The 19844-nt window shown below is 42.5% G+C and overlaps 1 protein-coding gene across 2 annotated transcripts in view; it reads left to right on the top strand.

The window, feature by feature from the left end:
• Positions 1-19608, top strand: part of LOC306972204 (ephrin type-A receptor 3-like) — an 86460-nt gene extending 66852 nt beyond the window's left edge. Inside the window, exons 11-19 of one of the 2 annotated variants that reach the window (XM_079568748.1) lie at positions 2945-3012; positions 4171-4296; positions 4388-4573; positions 11482-11543; positions 14833-15042; positions 16959-17108; positions 17191-17384; positions 17598-17735; positions 17819-19608. In XM_079568748.1, coding sequence (XP_079424874.1) covers positions 2945-3012; positions 4171-4296; positions 4388-4573; positions 11482-11543; positions 14833-15042; positions 16959-17108; positions 17191-17384; positions 17598-17735; positions 17819-17918 — 1234 coding nt within the window. In that variant the 3' untranslated portion in view covers positions 17919-19608. Of the gene's footprint in view, positions 1-2944; positions 3013-4170; positions 4297-4387; positions 4574-11481; positions 11544-14832; positions 15043-16958; positions 17109-17190; positions 17385-17594; positions 17736-17818 lie in introns of both variants that reach the window. The other variant, XM_079568747.1, reaches the window with a different exon arrangement.
• The last annotated feature ends 236 nt before the right edge of the window (positions 19609-19844 follow it).

Below are 19844 nucleotides of genomic sequence, written 5' to 3'. Positions count from 1 at the left end.
CGGGCACGTTTTTCTCGCTCTTTAGTCACTGCTTTGTTGTTGTTTTTGTCACTTTTTTGTTGCTTTCTTCCTGTTACTTTTGTCGCTCTTTTGCTACATTTTTGTTGCGTTTTCATCCTCGCTATTTTGGTGCTTTGTTCAAGAAGCTTTTAGATTTGGGTAATGCCAAACTGGAGAAAGTGTGGACTCAGAGGTTAAAGTAGCTTAATAAAGCATTTGTTTATTATAAATAGGGATGCACCAATACCGATACCAGTATCGGGTATCGGGCCGATACCACATGCTTGTACTCATACTCGTACTCATTCATGAGGTCCCGATACCAGAAACCGATACCATTTGACGTGCGGCCAGCGCACCTACGAGGCGCACCTCTCAGCTGAGGAGAGAAATCAGAGTCTGTGCTGGATTTAACCAGAGCTTAATGTTGTTAGTGCTGCAGCGTGGAGTCTGCAGTGTTTACAACATACAGGCTACATGGGCTACATACATGGGCTTTTCTGTCTATGATGGACAGTGCAATAAAAATATATTGAATGAAAATAAAATAAATGGTATCAGCACAATTCTAATATAACTGCTCTTAAATGTGTCGCCTCCTTTACTTAAGGAAATGTAATTGAGTAAATCAACTAATTACTAACCAACCTGCTGTGACAAAATCAGTTGAAGAAAATGCCTTGTACTCGTATCGATATTTGCTATCGGCAAGTACTTAAATCCAAGTACTCGTACTCGTATCGGTTTTAGAAAAAGTGGTATCGGTGCATCCCTAATTATTAATATGGGGAACATATTGGGAGCTGGGAGGCACATACCTCTGATACACCTTGAACTAAAGATTCAACACATGTTGGCTTTTGAGATATTCTTTCTGTTTCGCGATATTGGATCAGATATGCAATACATAGTAATCTACCAGTAACCTGTCCTCCACATGCTACCCCATGGACTGATTGTAAATTACAGGTCATGCCATTTCAAAGATACTAAATAAGAAAAATACATGTGCGAGACAGACAGAGGCGCAGCTGTGGAGGGGAAAACAAAAGCCAGCGCTGTGTCAGGGGTTCGCGCCACGTTTAAGACTGCAGCGCTAATGATTCATGACACTTCTAACTGGAGAGGAGAAATGAGTCGCTATGTAATTACTATGGAAATGTGTTCATTCCCCTTCAAACGCCCACCCCACCCGTAAAAACCAGCACCATGACGACACCCGCTAACACATGCAGCCGTAGCGCTAAAACACAGATTCTGATGATCACGCTTGGTGCAGAGGTGTCACCCGAGTCCCTATTCCCCATATGTCGGTGACACATGTCCCACGTGTGTCAGGGGGTCTAATGATCGTCCCGTGGCCATGGCCCCAGCTGAGAGCCAGGTGTAGTCCTCACTCAGATCCCCCCCCCACCCGCTTTTATGTCCCTACGTGGGTGTCTGGCTGTCTATTCCCAAGACGCCATATTGACGTCTGGTCGTGGTCTGGTTCTGCAGTCAGCTGTGAAAGGCAACATGGGATTAACCACCAACAGACAGGCAAAAAGCATTTCTCATTCAGACTGTTATATTTAAAGAGGTGATTATTGATAATGGTGCCATACATTTGTATAGAAATATAAGTCAATTTTCAGATTTGTTTCATCTTAAGATAATAGTAATAAATAGCAATGCTCATCTTATCGAAGTCCAACAAAGACATTTTAACAATTTTGTACCAATTGAAAGATTCTGGCTATGATTTCTCTGGGTCAGCAAGTGTTCAGTGGATTCATTATTGTTGAGAGAGGATAAAGGATTCAGAGCTTTCTTGACATCACAGTTTAAGTACAGGTCTTGCAATGTATTTTTTCTTTGTGAAATAGGGTCAATGTTTTGCACTCCAACTGTGCTTCCAGTTTTTCATACAAAGCCAAACGGAGAGACTCACTATTTAATATTGCTGCCAATTACTTTTGGCCAACAGCCAGTCTCTGGTACAAGTTACAACCACATAGGTGCATATAAAATCTGCATATAAAACCTTAATTAAATTAGCTTCACCTTTATATTTGCCAGTGGAGTGAGGAATATTAATGGTGGGGATATATCACACACTTAGGCAAATACAAAAGGGAATGACTGGTTATGATTCTGGTGGGTAGTTTTATTGGGGACCGCCTACAATCTATTTTAGTCTATTACTCACTTCTGACAGTTAGTCTTTGCATACCTCATAATGTCATCACAAATAATCTACCAGAAATTGGGAATCTGTTTTTTCCTCAGAGTTTTCTTAGTTCTGTATTTAAATTTAAATTTCATATCATACATTTAAACTACAAGGTTACAACTACCCGGCATGGCAGTATAAAACCAAACTAAAACCCTCACATACTAAAACAAAATAAACTGTGGTTATAAATCTCATGGACAGGGAGATTTTTTATGGTTGATTGTGGCCATTATCCTCTTTCACAACAAAAAGAAAGAAAATAGACTTGAACATATGGTGCGCCACATTTTCTTTATTCCTCTTGGTCCTTCATAATAAAAACTTCCTTTCAGCCTGGAGCCAGCGTATCAAAGAAATCAATTGGTCAATACTTTGGTTTTGATCGCTGACCTATGCATGCAGATTAGCTGAGTGACCAGGCCATAGCGCTGCAGGCCGTGGTTAAGGGCCGCAGGGGTCCACAGATGTGGTTTATCGAATGTGTAAAGCCCTTTGGACAAGTATCTGTGGACACACGCCTCACTCGACCCGCGGCATAAAGCAGCGCAGAGTGAAGTGTGGAAGTGACAGGCTGAAGAATAGAAAGGGAGTTGGTTGATTCGCTCCAGGCTTGTCTTAGTAAGAGACAACAGGGGAAGATCAAGATAAAAAGACATGATGCAGACTCGAGCAAAAAGCATCGTATAGATTGGCAACAATAATTTACTCTTTTTTTTTCTTTCCCTCCAGGCATTGCGGGTACATCAAGGCCAAACAGGACCCAGATGAAGAGAAGATGCAGTTTCAGCATGGTCGAGGTAGAATAAGTAAATCAAAGTGAAAAATACTGTATTAATAATAGAATAGCTCATTACACTGGCTATCACGCACTCAACACGTTTCAATTAAAAAAATACTCAATAGGTCAGATATTTAACGTTACAAAGTTAACAGAGTAACGTTTTCTCAACCAATTCATCTGAATCCATCAATGTTGAAAATAACCAAAAGTAGTGCTGCATTTCTATCACTAAAGAATTTACAAGTCATCAAAATATTTTCACATAGACTAGAATATTTTATGAGTATTCCACCTGTGTAAAGACACAGATGGAGGATTCCAACATAGTATGTGACTGCACATACACAGGTGTACACTAGGGCTGCAACTAACGATTATTTTGGTAATCGATTAATCGACCGATTATTTTTACGATTAATCGATTAATCGTTTGGCTGTGAAAGGTGCATGGAAATTGTATTTTTTTCAATTTTTTTATCACATAAAGCTAAAGTGGCACGGGTTGTGGACACGCGGATGGAGTAAACTTAAAGTAAATGTTTGTAGGAGGCTCTTTATGCTAATTCTGCTTTGATTGGACGAGACAGATATTTATGAAATTTACGATGTACAAAACACTGCAGACCCTAACTTTAAAAAACAAAGTAGGTTTTCATCCAAAATACATAATTGTCATGTCTTTTTGGCTCAATTTTAGTCTGTGTTTACTAGAAAACGATTAATCGATTACTGGAATAGTTGACAACTATTTTAGTAATCGATTAGTTGTCGATTAATCGATTAGTTGTTTCAGCCCTAGTGTACACCAAATTTAAATGACTGCTATGTTTGTTTGTATAAATGATGCATATTTTGTTGACATAAAAGCAAATATATAACAAGCACGAAACATCATGCAGCTCACTTTTACTGGTTTAGTTCTTCACACTGTTGAAAATCCACATTTGCCGGCAGAATGTCGCACCTTATGGGTTCCTGTTAAAATGTTGTATCATTTTTCATGCATACAAAGTACTCGGGTGTCACATTATGTAACTGTTAAGGATGCCACTCAAAACACAGCCCCCACGTTCTCACACTATATGAATGTACCAGTTAGACGTACTACAGTATGAATACTGTAGCTACAGTACACTACAGTGCGTTTTTCACATGTTCTATTATGTTCCTACAGTGAAGCTGCCAGGAAGCAGAACCTACATTCATCCTCACACCTATGAAGACCCCAACCAGGCTGTACGGGACTTTGCCAAAGAGATTGATGCTTCCAATATCCGCATAGAAAGAGTGATAGGAGCAGGTGAGAAGGGAGAAAAATCTGTTAGCTCACAAGTTCTATTTTTTTCCCCACCTTGATATATTGATTAAATCGTTTCCTTTGTGTGCAATAGGAGAGTTTGGAGAGGTCTGTAGCGGCCGGCTGCGAGTGCAAGGAAAGAGAGAGATCTACGTGGCCATCAAGAGCCTCAAAGCAGGATACTCGGACAAGCAGAGGCGGGACTTCCTGTCAGAGGCGTCGATCATGGGGCAGTTTGACCACCCCAACATCATCAGATTGGAGGGGGTTGTCACCAGATGTGAGTCTTGATAAAAGCGTAACGTTATGTATGCAAATTGAGTGAATATAAATTCTGCACCACATTACCGTACACACTGATGACTCAGTAGAAAAGCCCCCCCGACATGACCACTTGCTTACGCCACATGATTATGTCAGCGACTCTGGAGCAGATAGCAAATCGGTTATCAGTGGATCCGGGTCTCTCATCAGAACCTCCCACCCCTTATCGTCATCTCTCGTCCTCTCCTTATATCTCGCGACTCTCTCTCTCTCTCTGTATCCATCTAATGTCTCAACCTTGTTAACCAAGCCTTGCGGTTGACACACTATATGATACTAACTGTAAACAACCTCCGCCAAGGCAATATGTCTATATAAAATTCTGACCCACTTTAAGACACAAGTAAAAGCTCCTCATGGACAGATAAAACTGTATTGGCTTTGTTTAATATGATATAAAATAAAATAAACATCAGACCATTTCTGAACTTCAAAACCAAGTAAGCGACCTTTGTGAACTCCAAGCATTAAAAAGTCTATTCTCCAAAGACTCTCAGAGAAAAAAGATTTCCTGTCCACCCACAATGGCACTCTGTGGCACTTAGGCCCACAACAAAAGAGCAAATGCATATGCATAGGCCTCTCTAATGAATATTAATAATTCATAAACTTAATTGGATGTGTTTTAGACTCATGAATATGCAGAGGCCAAATGGCATATATGCATCCCCGCTGTCCCCGTGTCTGCTTGTGTAAATAATGTTTTTTGATGTAAACGGTGACCTTTGATTTCCTGCGGTTTGTCAAGAAAGCCGCCGCAGCTAAATATATTGTGTTACTCCTGACAGCCAGACATGCAATCACAGGACACGGGCGATTCTGATGAGGATAACCAGAATCCAAAACAAATTCAGCTGTAACTGTCAACAAAATCCTTCAATATCTCAGGACAGGGGACAACTGTCGAATCAGCGAAACCTGGTGTAACAGCTACACAATGCGCCCCGGCGGTTCTATTGTATGAATATAAAACACGTTTGCTTGTGCTTTGTTTTTAGGGCTACGTCTTCCCCCTCTCGTCTTTCTTTGTCTCTCCTCTCACCTGTCTTTACGGCACATTGAGAAGCTGATAGAGCCCCTCAGAAACAAATCTCACTAGCAGAGCAGTAATTTCACAGGTCACAGCTCCGGCTAGATATGGGGTGAGAGTTGAGATGGGTCAATAATTCCTTCAGGACTTTTTTTTCCCTTTCCCCCTGCTTCACCAGCTGGTCCCTTCACGCCGGGCCTTGGTCTAATCAGGCGGGCTGACCCTGACTGCTCCGGGCTCAGATGGGACAGGGGCGGGTGGGCTACGTGTGGGGTGTTGCTGAGGTATTAAAAAGTGACGGTGTATTTTAACCACTAAGCACGAGAGCTTGTTGACAGTCGCGTGCGTAATAGTATTTGGCAGTGCCGTACATAAGACGCTAATTGTCAGTGGCATTTCTTGATTAAAGATATTCAAAGCTATTAAGTGTGTGGAAATGGAAATGTTACGTGACAATTATAGTTCAAGTAAGAAAGAAATAAACTGGCAAATGGAGAAATTACCACCGAGGAGCACTCGTCCACGGTGATGTGCTCAGATTAGGGTTGCACATTGTCAGGTTATACTTCTATCTTTTAATTGGTTGGAAATGAAAACTTCTTCGTCCAAATTGTACAGTTTTTTTTTTTGGGTGTTGGTCTTTGCGTTAGAGTTTAATATAAAGAAAAAGATACTGAATGCATGTCTCAGTACATCCGGCTGATGGTCATTAGCATATCAAAGGCAGAAGTGTTGACAATGGCACTTCTAGGTGCTTCATAATTGTTCAGAAAATGTGTTGAAAAGTGGCGGTGACAGGGTTAGGGAGCTCCTAGGTTTATTTACGCCGACATTTGTGCGAGGGGAGCATCGAGCGCGCTTGCACTTTAAGAGGCCCCTGCCGCGTGCCATTCCAATAAATTTCTCTGCTGTCTGTCACCTGATTGTCGCTATTGTCATGCTAATTACAACCCCACATGCAGGAAAGCAGAAAAAATATATCTTTTTTTTTCTTTTTCTTTTTTTTTTGATTCTGTCGCGCCGCTACCCCCACCCGCTCGTATCTCTGCTTCATCTACCCCATCCCACATTCTCCACATAGGTCCTTTATGCAACCGCGGCAGCTATCGGCTCATTTAAAAAAACCTCAATTACCCGCAGCCGCACGCTTCCAAACACCCATCGAAGGTGTTGTTAAATCAGGGTAAAAAGATGCTCGCGCGCACTTCCCCATTCAGTTTTATCCGAGCTGGCAAGAAAGTAGTCATTAGTTCTAACTGCGTGTCTTTGTCCCAAGAACAATAGTGTTGCTTGTCAGAGTGATGTACAAGGAGCGCGCATGCAGATGTGGAGATTGAACAGTTGAGACAATGGGGGAGTAAAGACTGGGAGAAGGGCAGAGAAGGGAGAGGAGCCAAGCGGGGTGGGTGGAGAGAAGACACACAGTTTTTTTTTTTTTCTGAATTAAAACATGACAAAATACTTCTACACTAGACGCGCTTTCAGGACAAAACTTCTCAGTCCAAGTCTTGGGGAGCAGCAGATCGCTTGAAATTTCTAAAAAAAAAAAAAAAAAACGGAATTTACTGTCTCCATCAGCCGTTACGATATCATGTATGAAACTGGCCAAAAAAACAGAAAGTCTAGACCTCCTCATGCACTCTTGTGATTATTGCAATAATTTAGCTCTCAATTTCTCAGTCGTCTCCCAAGTATTAATTAATTCAGTGCGCCGCGAACTTTCATTCTTGATTTTTACAACTTATCCCCCGAAAAAGTCTAGTTTCAAGAAAATGCTGGAAAAAAAATAATGCAATTAGATATCTCAAAATTGTGCCGTGGAGGATATTGGAAAAAGCTATTATGTTGTCTGGCTGTAATAGGAGTGATTCTGAACGTGCATGCCGAGATTGGAAGTCAAGACAATAGAGGGGTAAAAGGTTGTGGGATGATGGGGGCGGCAAGGATTGAGGATAGATGAGATAGGATACAAGAGGGGAGGAAATGAGGGAAGGAGTCAAGAACAAATGAGTCTGAGGAGATTCATGGTGTGGAAGGACCTGAGGAGGCACGGGCGAGGAGACAAACGTGAGGAGATGAGCGGAGGAGATGAGGAGCAGGGGGGGGGTGTGCGCGAGGGAGATAAGGTTATTGAGTTTCTGTCCGTGTGTTCCCAACGCATGCCACTTCCTCCAACCGAAGATCTGCCCCGTGTTAAAAGCATTGTATCATTTAGTCCGGACTCTTAGCATTAATCAATAAAGCAGTTATTTCATTTTCTCATTTGTACCTCGGGCCGCCTTATTCAATAACGCGGTAATGCTGCCCCCACAGATAGCCGCTCATAATATGATTGTCCTGTGTTGTGTACAGTCCCTACCGCTTCACACCAACACGCCCACAAACAAACAGACACCCATAACACACTCCCATAATGCCGTTTAGCAGCTTTACCGTGTAGACTTATTTTCAAGCCACGAAAGATCCACAACACTTTCAGTTCGACCTAATGAAGAGCCGTTTGAAGAAAAAGAAGAAAAAAAAAAGTCACAAACTCCTCTCTGATCTATTCCATAACACACTCCACCTGGCACAACATCAATAGCCAATCTGCGCACACATCCATTCCCATGGAGCTATATTTTTTTTTTACGCGCGGTGTTACTGTTATTTCTGAAGGCGATGTAATGCAATAAATTTGAATGAATACGAATGGGATTAGTTAATTACTTGCTTTCAGGGAGAAATCGAGGAGCACTTGTTTTGTGGTGGGAATTCTAAGTGGCTTCTCCGTAGCTGTTTACTGCGTTTGAAATGTATACACCACGTGATGGAGCCTGCTGTGCAGTCCGTGTATAGCAGCCAGCGAGTGTGTTTGTGCGGGTTATTATGCGCTCGATACAAAGGGACAGAACAAGTTAAGATGTGGCGTGCATGTGTGTGGGGTGGCCTATATTGGCAGCATCTGTTATCTTTCAGTGTTGCGGGAATAATTCTGCATGGCAGGTGTCCAGGGGATGGCCTTGCGATAGGACAAACGGTGTGTCAGTTAGTACATGGGAGGTTTGCAGGGCTCTCCAATAAGAGACAAGGCCATGAATGGTTTTCATAGAGAGTCTTTCTTGACTTTTGCTTCCCACAACCTGGGATTCGAGGCTATATCCTATTCACACATGGAGTACACGCAACACACAAGAGTCTACACTGCTACACTCATGTAGCAACAACATGCTCAGACATGTAATTGGTTTTCAGTGGCTGTTTTTTAAACATGGTTTCCATTTCAGGGCTGTCTACAGTGCCCAATATGATGTTTAGATTGCCCTGTCCATGTTCAAGATAAACACATACTCTCTGGATAGAATGGCTTTCTATGTGGAGCATGAAAAAATCCCTCAAACCATTTTACTGGATATGTCAACAAACTTGGTGAAAGAAACCTACATAATACAAGAAAGCAATTGAGTAAAGCGCAGAAGGACTTTTCTATAGTCGTGGATACTCAGTTTAAAGCATTACTAAGTAACTTGTTTACCATAATAAATCCTTTTCGTAGTCTCTCTGGAGGTAATACAAGTGTTAATGGGATGACTTTCATCTCCCCCTGGTGTCTTTGGCCAGAAAACCACAATTGCAACTTGACTGCCACCGGACCGGTGGAGAGTTACTTAGCACTGCTTTAAGCGTTTAATTCATTATAAATCAGACTGCCGAAATTGGGGCAAATATCACACCAATACATTTCATCCATCCATCCATCCATCCATTTTCTTCCGCTTTATCCGGGGCCGGGTCGCGGGGGCAGCAGTCTCAGCAGAGATGCCCAAACTTCCCGATCCACACACACTTCCTCCAGCTGTTCTGGGGGGACCCCGAGGCGACACCAGGCCAGCTCGGAGACATAGTCCCACCACCGTGTCCTGGGTCTTCCACGAGGCCTTGTCCCACTAGGACATGCCTGGAACACCTCCCGCGGGAGGCGACCAGGAGGCATCCGAAACAGATGCCCGAGCCACCTCAGCTGGCTGAAATACATTTCAGTGTATGTAAAATAATGTATAACTGTGTCATGGAAGTTTTCAAACTTGCAGGTGGACCGGGTTAATTGAGATGTCATTGCAAACGTTACACTTCTCATCTCATGTGATTATTTACTACTAGCCACTGAAAAAAGATGTACGTGAAGGCGAGAGGTAAAATGTCCAATTTTCAAGCAACCTGGTCCAGTCAACAACTATGATAACTTATACTACAATGAGAACCCGCTGGATGACTGAGAGCTTACACAGACAATTTCTTAGAGCCTTAAAACACAGATTCTATCGCCTGCTTTAAAAAGACGAACGCATCTCTCGCGTGCCGTGGAAGATCCTCACAACAAAAACAACTCCCTGCCCACCGGCCGCCTCTGTCTGTCCCACACACACCGCCTGCAGATCCACGGCACACAGAGCCTCGTGTGGAGATAAATGCAGCAGCAGTCCTCACCCGCAGCACAAGAAAATCCAATTCTCTTTCACTTTTATCCCTGAGACTAATGTTACTGTCACAGGCGACACCAGCTTTCGGAGATCGGGCCCCTGTGTGTGTGCGCCTGACCCCCACTGTTGTACGTGTGCTGTGGGAGATAGTGAATTCATTTAGGCTGATGTATTGCCGTCTTTACCCACAATCTCTCTGTAGACCTCAGAGCTGTTGTTGTGTCTTTCCAATGACAAGACTCCGACCAGAGCTCACCGATTTGAGTTTGTTTTCTGGATACCTGCGGACACTATGGCCAAAAGTCTTAACATTAGAAGAAGAAGAAGAAAAAAAAGACCAGACTGTTAAGATGTGGGTGGTGGATTTTTGTGTCATGCATTGGAGCACTTACTTCAAATCGAGAGTTCTGCCAATGATGCAGAACTTCAAATAATTCAACACAAGAACTGTCGTGTTGCACTTAGTCAAGCTTTTCAACAATCAACGCTTGCCAATCAACATCTGAACACAATGCAAGCAATATGCATAGAGGAAGTTTGATCCAATTCCTCTCTGTACACATTTAACTCTTTTAGATTCTCATTTTACAGACCCTAATAGCAGTAATTCACAGATGGAGTTTATATTTTACCTGTTTTGCCAGCAATGACACAACACTTCGCTCAATCCCATGAGATGATTGCATTCGAATGGCAAATTAAGTGCACCATCACCCAATTCTTGCTCAAAATGTTGCACTCAAGGGAATCCTGGCGCGCTGTTTGGTCCTTTAATGTCCCAATAAAGCTTCCCCCTTTTGAGCATCTCTGCGGTGCGATTGTGCAACTGCAACCAATTCATCACGTTTGTCACCATCTATGTCTCTACCAGCTCCCCTCTGACACGCGCGCACCGTCATTTGTTACCACTCTTACCCATTTTGTCTCGTCCCTCGCGGGGGGATGGTTCCCTCTCTTACCGTGGCTACACATGTGACCAGGTATTTTGTTATCATCATTTGTAAGCCCTGCCAGATGCTGGAGAGTACAAGGTGGCTGTCAGTCAACACAAACAGGTGCAAAGAAACCACAACACCCCCCAACCCCTCGCTAACCCCCCCTAGCGGCTGATTAGTATTCATGAGATCTCTGGAGGGCCCCATGCACACGCACACACATGCACACTGGTGTGGCTCGGTCCATTCTAATTATCTCGTGGCGTTTATGGCAGGGGCTGATTAGAAGCTGTCAAAGTGACTGATGACGACATGCTAGTTATCCCAAGGGAGACACAGACAGCAGCTGCGCAGACTGGCCTGGCCTCGTGGATTTATAGTTGCTGCTTGTAAACTCTATCGATAATGTTAATAACAAAGTTGTTGTGATCTTCCACAGGTAAGCCGGTCATGATCATCACCGAGTTCATGGAGAATGGGTCACTGGACACGTTTCTCAAGGTGAGTGTGGATTCTCCTAACCGGAGCCGGGAGCAACACGGAGATGACATTGGAGGCAAGGTTAAGGGTTTGGGGAGTGGTGGGGGGGGGGGGGGGGGGGGGGGGGTCGGTGGACAAAAGCCATGAGGAAAATGGTGTTCCAACTGTAAAAAGGAGGGGAAATTGGAGGTTTTATTTGACGTCTTAAAAGTAGAGGAGGTATCTAGTTATGGGAAAGAAAAAAGATCAAGATATGTTCAGCTCGGCACAAAACAGCATCAATAAAATATACTGTATATCTCAAACTGCAACCTTATAACTTGCTTATGAATTCTACTACAATTTACAAGCTTGACTTCTGCCCTATCTTCTCATGCCCAACAGTTGAACCATTAATATTTGAGGATTTTCAAGAGTAAAGCGGCTATAGGTGGCTTATTTTAGGTATAGCTTTATTCTGCAAACAAATTACAAGTAATGCTCTGACACACTTTTTGGTCGAGGTAGCACACACGTTTCTTTCACTTAAAGCAATACTAAGTAGCTTGTTTACCTTAACAAATCCTTTTCGTAGTCCCTCTGGGGGGTAATACAAGTGTTGATGGGATGATTGGGGGTCTTTCATCTCCACCTGGTGTCTCTGGCCAGAATTGCTATAATTTCAACTTCCCTGCCACCGGGTCGGAGCCACCAATACACACTAATGGAATCACAAAGAAGAAGCTAACAGGCTAACGTGCAAAGCTAACTGCGGGCTAGCCCCACTTAAACAGTATTTACAGCCAAGTTTGAGTTAAAAAAATGATCTCATTGTGTAGTTGGGTTGTAGCACAATGTACATTATCATGGATAATGAATGAGTAAAAAAACGCAACATGCTATGACAAATGCAGTGGTACTTATGGCCTCTAGGGGCATGAGTTACTTAGTTCTGCTTTAATGGAAAGACACTTATTTATATAGTCTAAACTTGTTAGATTCAATACCAAAAGTCAGACATTGGATACTGTGGAGGTGAACGTCCAAAGAAGGTATTTCTGTGTTATTGAAATCGACAAAATGACTGGAGTTAGAGGAGACTGTCGCTCAATACGCCATTAACAGAATTGATGTGTTGAAAGGAATTAGTCCTTCAAGTCTGGCTGATCAGAGAGCTTCAAGACAGACTATAAGATAAGATCATGCCTTACTTCACGATGATGAAGGCTTTGATAGTTATGTCTGCCTATTCTTTTGACTGTCTTTATTCTCAAATAATAATCATTTCTTTTTTTTTTTACAACTTTGCCCTGGTGTTTTGCAAGTCACCCTGATTCATATTCAGCGTTGTTTGTCTGCCAGTAAAATCACTGCAATGCTATTAAGCCGGTGATGATAGCCCCGGCGCTAAACAGGCACCAATCCCATCAGCAGCACTGAGGCAAAATAAAATGAATTCTGACAGATGAAAACAGCCAAAGAATGTAGTGTTGAGATACACAGCCACACGCGAGAGGTGTGTGTGTTAGCATAGTAAAATTACTCGTAAAGAGAGCGCAGTGGCTCAATATAATTATGGAAACAGTTCATAGTTTTACAGCCAGTCAGCGCTACTGCCCACCATATGTGTCTTTAATTAGACACACTGTTTATTAAGCAGCCGTCCCACAGAAATAACAAAACACTAATGTGCGACAAGCCTTCTGACCCTGCTCAGATCTCATGGTGCAATATAATGTAATAATGCATTGTCTGAACATTTTCTAAAAGCACAAATTATGAAGACAGCAAAACCTACGGAGAACTTTACAATAAACTTGTATTGAGTTCACTACAAGGCTAAAATGTTGCAAAAGGCTTTTTTGTTTATCAGCTTAATTGTTTATCATGTTAATTGATCCATTAAGTTGGCAGACCCTCATATTCCACATACACTGCATGACCAAAATAAAAAGTTGCCAAAAAAAAAGGTCACACGCTCTAATATTTGATTAAACTGAAGAAGAAATCCATTGATGGAATTACCTGGTCATTCAGGATGTTCAGGTAGTCAGCTGATCTCATTGAATGAATGTCCCTCTTGGGGAAATTTGTACTGGGCACATACTGCAGATGCTGCTGACAACATGTATGACAGAGACGAACAAAAACAACAATTAGTGCACATTAATATGAAATTCATAATAAAATGAATAAGTGCAGACTTGTACAATGGAATAAATAAAAACATTTACCATGGGCAAACTGGTAATATACATGAGTGGAACCAAGGGGATGTTGCAATTTCAGATGAAATAGCATTTAGAGAATCTTCTTTGGGCACTTAGTGTTGCTGAACCTAGACCTGACCAACTATAGCAACCCCAGATCAAATCAATTAGTTAAATCCAGGTGGTGACATACTTTAATTGACAGTAAAGCTAAAAACCTAGAATAGAAAAAACATATTCCGTCATGAGCTTTACTCATCACCTTGTTGGACCTTGGTGCCCTGCTCTTGTCTCCGCTCTACCCCTACCTCCCCCTCTCTCCCCTCTCCTTCCTGGCAGTCCGGCGTGGTGGGCAGATTGATAGAGGAAGTCTCTAGGTTTGTTAGACAGTCCAATCAATCAGCATCTCACAAAAACCACGGGCTAATTAACTTACTCCACAGCTGCCCAGTGAGAGCGACTGTCCAGGACGGGAGGAGAGGCGCCCGTACAGACAGAAAGAAAGAAAGAGCAAATCAAAGACAAAGATGAATGAACAGAGTGTAGCAGAGATGATATATAAAAGAGAGAGGGTGACTGATAACATGGATGGCTTTTTAACAGAGACCGTTGGCCCGGGGCTGAAATAATTGGCAGGAGAAGATGAGGCGGGCAGTCATTGATCAGACAAACGCTACTCTCTCTGCCAACTCGAATCTGAGGTCTAGTGAGCGCAGCGGGCAACGCAGGCAGGAGCTGAAAGGAAAGTTTAGCCTAGAACCAATTCTACACATGTGGGTTTCTTTCAGATTCATGCTCCATCTTGTGTTGGAGAAATTCATCATGTTGCCTGTTACTGCTTGGAGGTCTGAAGAATAAAAAACAGGCAGAATTTAGAATATCATTTTTTGGTGGGCTTCACACTTCTGTTGTATAGTTGGCTAACAAACTCAGCTGCAAGATATTCATGTTTACAATTGAAGATGAATTTGCACAATGAAAATGAAAATACCACGATCTCATTAAAATGTTTGATTTAAAGCTTTAAAATGTCACTTTGTAATCTAAAATATCACTGTTAAAGGTCATTGTTTATTTTACTCTAATCCAATGCACTGACTGGCCGTTCTCTTTTTGTGCAGAAACACGATGGTCAGTTCACGGTGATCCAGCTGGTGGGCATGCTGCGCGGCATCGCCTCGGGGATGAAGTACCTGTCAGACATGAGCTACGTTCACAGAGACCTGGCCGCGCGCAACATCCTGGTCAACAGTAACCTGGTGTGTAAAGTGTCTGACTTCGGCCTCAGTCGAGTTCTGGAAGACGACCCGGAGGCAGCCTATACCACCAGGGTAAGACTCAGCTGGCATTGTTCAAAAAAACTCCTCATGCAAATCCATCTCAAACCACGGCTGCTTTATATTCGATTGAATGTGTTCAGGTAGAATTTTCCTTTAAACAGTGCATGTTGTAGGGCTTAGAAATGTGAATAATGAAAAGACTGAAGAGTGCAGGGAAGCGTAGCTGAAGATATTGCATTTGTTTATTGAAGTGAGAAGGATGTAAAGGTAGCACTGGGTACTGTTAAAAAGTATCACAGTGGAACTGAAAAAAAAGAAAGAAAAAAAACATTGTTCTGTTGATTTTGTTTTAAAAGCTGGTCTAGCCTTTAGCCTAGTCTTTTATATCATGCATGAACATCATTAATACCGGTGGTACAGTGAAGTCCCAATACAGGGAAAAAAAATGTCGCTACACACCCCCCACGCATGAGATTGCATTGCAATTACAGAAAAATAAATAACAATATACATTTTAGAAAGATTTAATGACTAAAAGGTCAATTGGTTTTGTGAAAGAAGTAGCAAAAAAAGTTAAGTTGAACAAAACTCTATGCTCCTCCACAAGAAAAAACTAGAACACTCTCCAGAACCGCATGCCTTATATTGAAAACTAAAGCCCTTTCATAATGCTAGAAAGTATTGAAATTCTGCCTCCTCCCCCACTGGCCTATTGTATTATGGAAAAGTCTTTGGTAATATCAGTATCCCCGCGCTGAAACTCAAACGTCAGTGAGTTAAACCACAGCGGAGTAACTCATCTAAAATGCCCACGAGGAGTTGGCATTATTCATATTCATAGGAAGTGTTGGGGATGTTATTTTTAATATGGCATTAGCATTGCCCTGGGACGAGTGTATCAAGCGCTGACTGCTCTATTGCAATCGCACGCGCGCACACACACACACACACATATACAGGCTGATGTCAGGAGACCTAGATGGAGAGCTGCAGGCGCTGTGGGGGTGAGGTGGAGATGGGGAAGAGACAGAGGATATCAAATAAGATCCTGGGATGAATAGGAAAAAGCCAGGGGAGGATTCAAGCCAGCGTCGCTACAGAGAGAAGAATGGGCAGTGGTGGACTGGGGGTGATGGAAGTACAGCGTTGAGCAACTTGACAACTTTGTCTTTTATTTGACTTTGAGCAGGCAGACTCAGGCCGCGCTGGGTGCTGCAGAGTGGGCCGCGGCATGTTAAAAAGCAAGCCCTATAGGTACAGTGACAACACGGCGTGTGCGTGTGTTGTTGTGTGCGAGCCTGTCAGACAAAAAGCCACTTTAGATGGAAAGGGGCCTGTATTGTGTTGCCTGTTGAGACCATACAGCGAGCTTTATAGAATCCTTTTTGATCTGCGCATCGGCAACAAAGGCGGGGGTTGAGCAGCGGGAAAGGTTAATAAGAGTAATGCTAGGAGAAGAAAGCCGCGGGCAAGACAAAAGCAGTAGGCCAGGGTAAGCCTCCCTATTGAGTGCGCTGGTTTGTAAAGTTGCTGTGTAATCTCACTGCACTCCTATCACTTTATAATTAACATTTTCTTCTTTCAAGCCTGTGCAATGCGTTTTAATTATTACTATTTCTTTGCATAGCAGGCCGTTGAAATATAATCATAGATACTGTATTTTCATTATAGTGTTTAAAAAATAATAATACATCCAAAAACAAAAGTGAAAGAGTTGAGAACATGTGAAACAACAATAAAGGAAAAACAAAAAATTCTTAGTTTTTATGAAGGTTTCAATATAATAACTGAGCCACCTCTAACTATGTGTTAACTTTTTTTTTTTTGCTACTAGAATTGTTGAGTAAATCGATTTGATTTGTGTGTATGTGCTTTTATAAAAGAATAATTGAAAGCATGCCGGCATAGTAATCCACCTATTTAACAGAAAAGTCGAGCATGCTCTGACAGCTTGTGTCTATCTACAGGGAGGAAAGATTCCCATCAGATGGACGGCCCCTGAAGCCATCGCCTACAGGAAATTCACCTCAGCCAGTGATGTGTGGAGCTACGGCATAGTCATGTGGGAGGTGCTTTCATATGGAGAAAGACCCTACTGGGAGATGTCCAATCAGGATGTGAGTTACCTCATGCATTTATACAGTGTTGATTTACATACTGTAGTAAATCATTGGTTATAACACTGCTTTATCTTGCTAGGTGATAAAAGCAATAGATGAGGGGTACCGCCTTCCCGCTCCAATGGACTGCCCAGTGGTGCTACATCAGCTCATGTTGGACTGCTGGGAGAAGGGGCGCAGTGAGAGGCCAAAGTTTGGACAGATCGTCACAATCCTGGACAAACTCATCAGAAACCCAGCCAGCCTCCGAGACCTGGCCAACAGCTCAGTGTGGTCAGTATACAAGTTGTTTTCAATCTGTTGAAGAGGATTTGAGTCAATGAGCCTGTAATTATATACAATGCGAAACTAAAAGACCGCTGCCAAGCCCCCCAGTGTTCCAGACATTGACCTGACATTAACTTGTACCAATTCTATGTTCCACACAAAGAAACACAAATTACCCTTCTATGTCTGGGCTTGACTGAAGTGCGTTGTTTCCAGCAGGGAGGACCCGACCACTCCAGAGTTCAGTGTGAGCACAGTGGACGAGTGGTTGGAGGCCATCAAGATGGGCCAGTACAAGGAGAACTTCTCTAGTGCAGGATATGTCAGCTTAGATGCAATCCTCTACATCAGCGTGAGGTGAGTGGAAGGACAAAAGCTTTCTTTTGTTGTCATTTCAATATTTGTCACCATTATTGAATTTTTTTGTTTGTTCTTTTCAGTGAGTTGTCAAAGATGGGCGTGACTCTGGCGGGCCATCAGAAGAAGATCCTGTCCAGTGTGCAGAGCCTGCAGGCGTCGGGGACACATGTTCAAGTATAACAGTTTCCATAAAAACACAGTGGGACAGAGCCTAAACGGAGGCTCCTGTGAAGAGTACCCCGCTGAAACAGAGCTGTGATGGATACTCTGAACTGGGGCCACCATTGATTTAGAGACACACCACTTCGGAGCCAACATGGACGCTTGACTCCTTCACCTTCTCCCTCCTGCAGTTCCACCATTGACACTTGCTCCGCAATAGCACTACCGGCTTTAGCACTCAAGACACCGTTCTGAAGCATCAGAGAGACACTTGCTCAGCAACATGGCTTTTACTGTATGTCCTTCTATTTCACTTCATATCCACTTTTGCAGAAGATTTTTAACAAAAGCAAATACAAAAATATGTAAAAGACTACATTGATCACTGTCTGTGAGGTGTACAGTTGGCCCCTGCTGTTATTTTGAGTTCTCACTTTTGGAGTTGAACAGACCAGACCATATGTACTACGTGTAGATATGTGTTTATATGGGCTGTGTGTCTCACAAGCTAGAAATGGACCTAACGTTTGTATTGGTGGTGAAGTTTATAAGCGTGACAAGAGTTATTACCTATTACATGTATAGGCCCCCCGACATTGCTCTCTGGGTACAGATAGCTTGGGAAGGAGGCGAGTTTCTGAACGATGAATGTGTTGAGTACTGGGGACACAGGACCTTCGGAGGTAGAGTGGGGTGCAGCTCCAGAATGATTTGTTTAGTGGATTTGACAAGGACAAGGGCTTCCCATTCCCAGTGGCTGCTCTTCTGGACACTTCCTTATAGAAACTAGATCAGGGGTGCAAATAAAATTGCTAGCACTACTCTTCCACAGTTATACATAGCGGTAAATCCCCGAACTCCTGTGTATAAAAAAGATGTATGTATTATGTTGCAGGGAATTTGCCAGTGCGGGTGTTTCTATCTTTCAGGTGTAACAAGAGAGTTTAAGTGTTGTGAAAAGGTGATACAAAATGGTCACGTTAGAGTTGACACTGTTAAGAACGTGTAGCTGTTTTTTCAGTGTGTTGCCATGTACAGTATCCCTCAAAACTACCATTCATGCATCATCCAACAGTTCCCACAGCTTTCACAAGGTACAAGGCCGGTCAGCATACCGTTCTGCAAATACTAGATGAGTAGTTGTAATCAACCTTACAACCTGCAGGCTGAATTTGAAAGCTGGATCTAAAAGTGTTTTTGAGAGCCTAGTACTCTGCCTGACTACAATGGTTGTAATTTTTCAAAACAAATAGCAGTTTCCGGTTTTGGTTTTCTCCCGCTTTACAAGGTACAATACAATGTTTTGTGTGCACTGCGTCACTAGCACTGAACTCGCTTTGAGTTTCTCTGGTACCCTGTTGGACCAACAGTCGCATAAAGTACAGTATATATGATACATGTATTATAGTGTAAATTCTGTACAGTGTTGATTCCAATGTTAGAATGTTTGTAATGATGATGATGATGATGATAATGATGATGATGTACTTTAATTGTGAAAAAGAGATTTTGAGGTTCAGGGTTGGGTCATGCTGGAGCGTAGTGTTGTGATTTCATTTGACTGAACAATGGAATGTAGCATGGTTGCAAAGCTTCAGTATTGACTGGCAGGTGACAGTGACTGCAGTTTCTACCATAGTGTTATGAAGAGGAGAATAGATTGTAATTTAATTCATACTAAAGGAAGGTCGTGAGATTACTATTATTACTATTAAAACAATCCTGAAATGGAACTAAACCTCGACATCTCTCCGCATGACCAAAGTTTTCAACGTTAAAGATTTAGACCTTGCTTCTTGCAACAATGATAAATTATGGACCCAAATTTAAAATCTGTCAGAATCTCAGCAGTAAATACCACCTCTTTGCGCTGGGAGTTTGTATTTTTTTAACATCCTTACAGATCTCCTATCTAAACTTCACAACCTACATCTTCCTTGCACA

The sequence above is a fragment of the Gobius niger genome (assembly GCF_951799975.1).
Source record: "Gobius niger genome assembly, chromosome: 13".
Classification (NCBI taxonomy): Eukaryota; Metazoa; Chordata; class Actinopteri; order Gobiiformes; family Gobiidae; genus Gobius; species Gobius niger.
The sequence above is the reverse complement of the archived record's forward strand: the minus strand, read 5'-3'. Positions and strand labels throughout refer to the sequence as shown.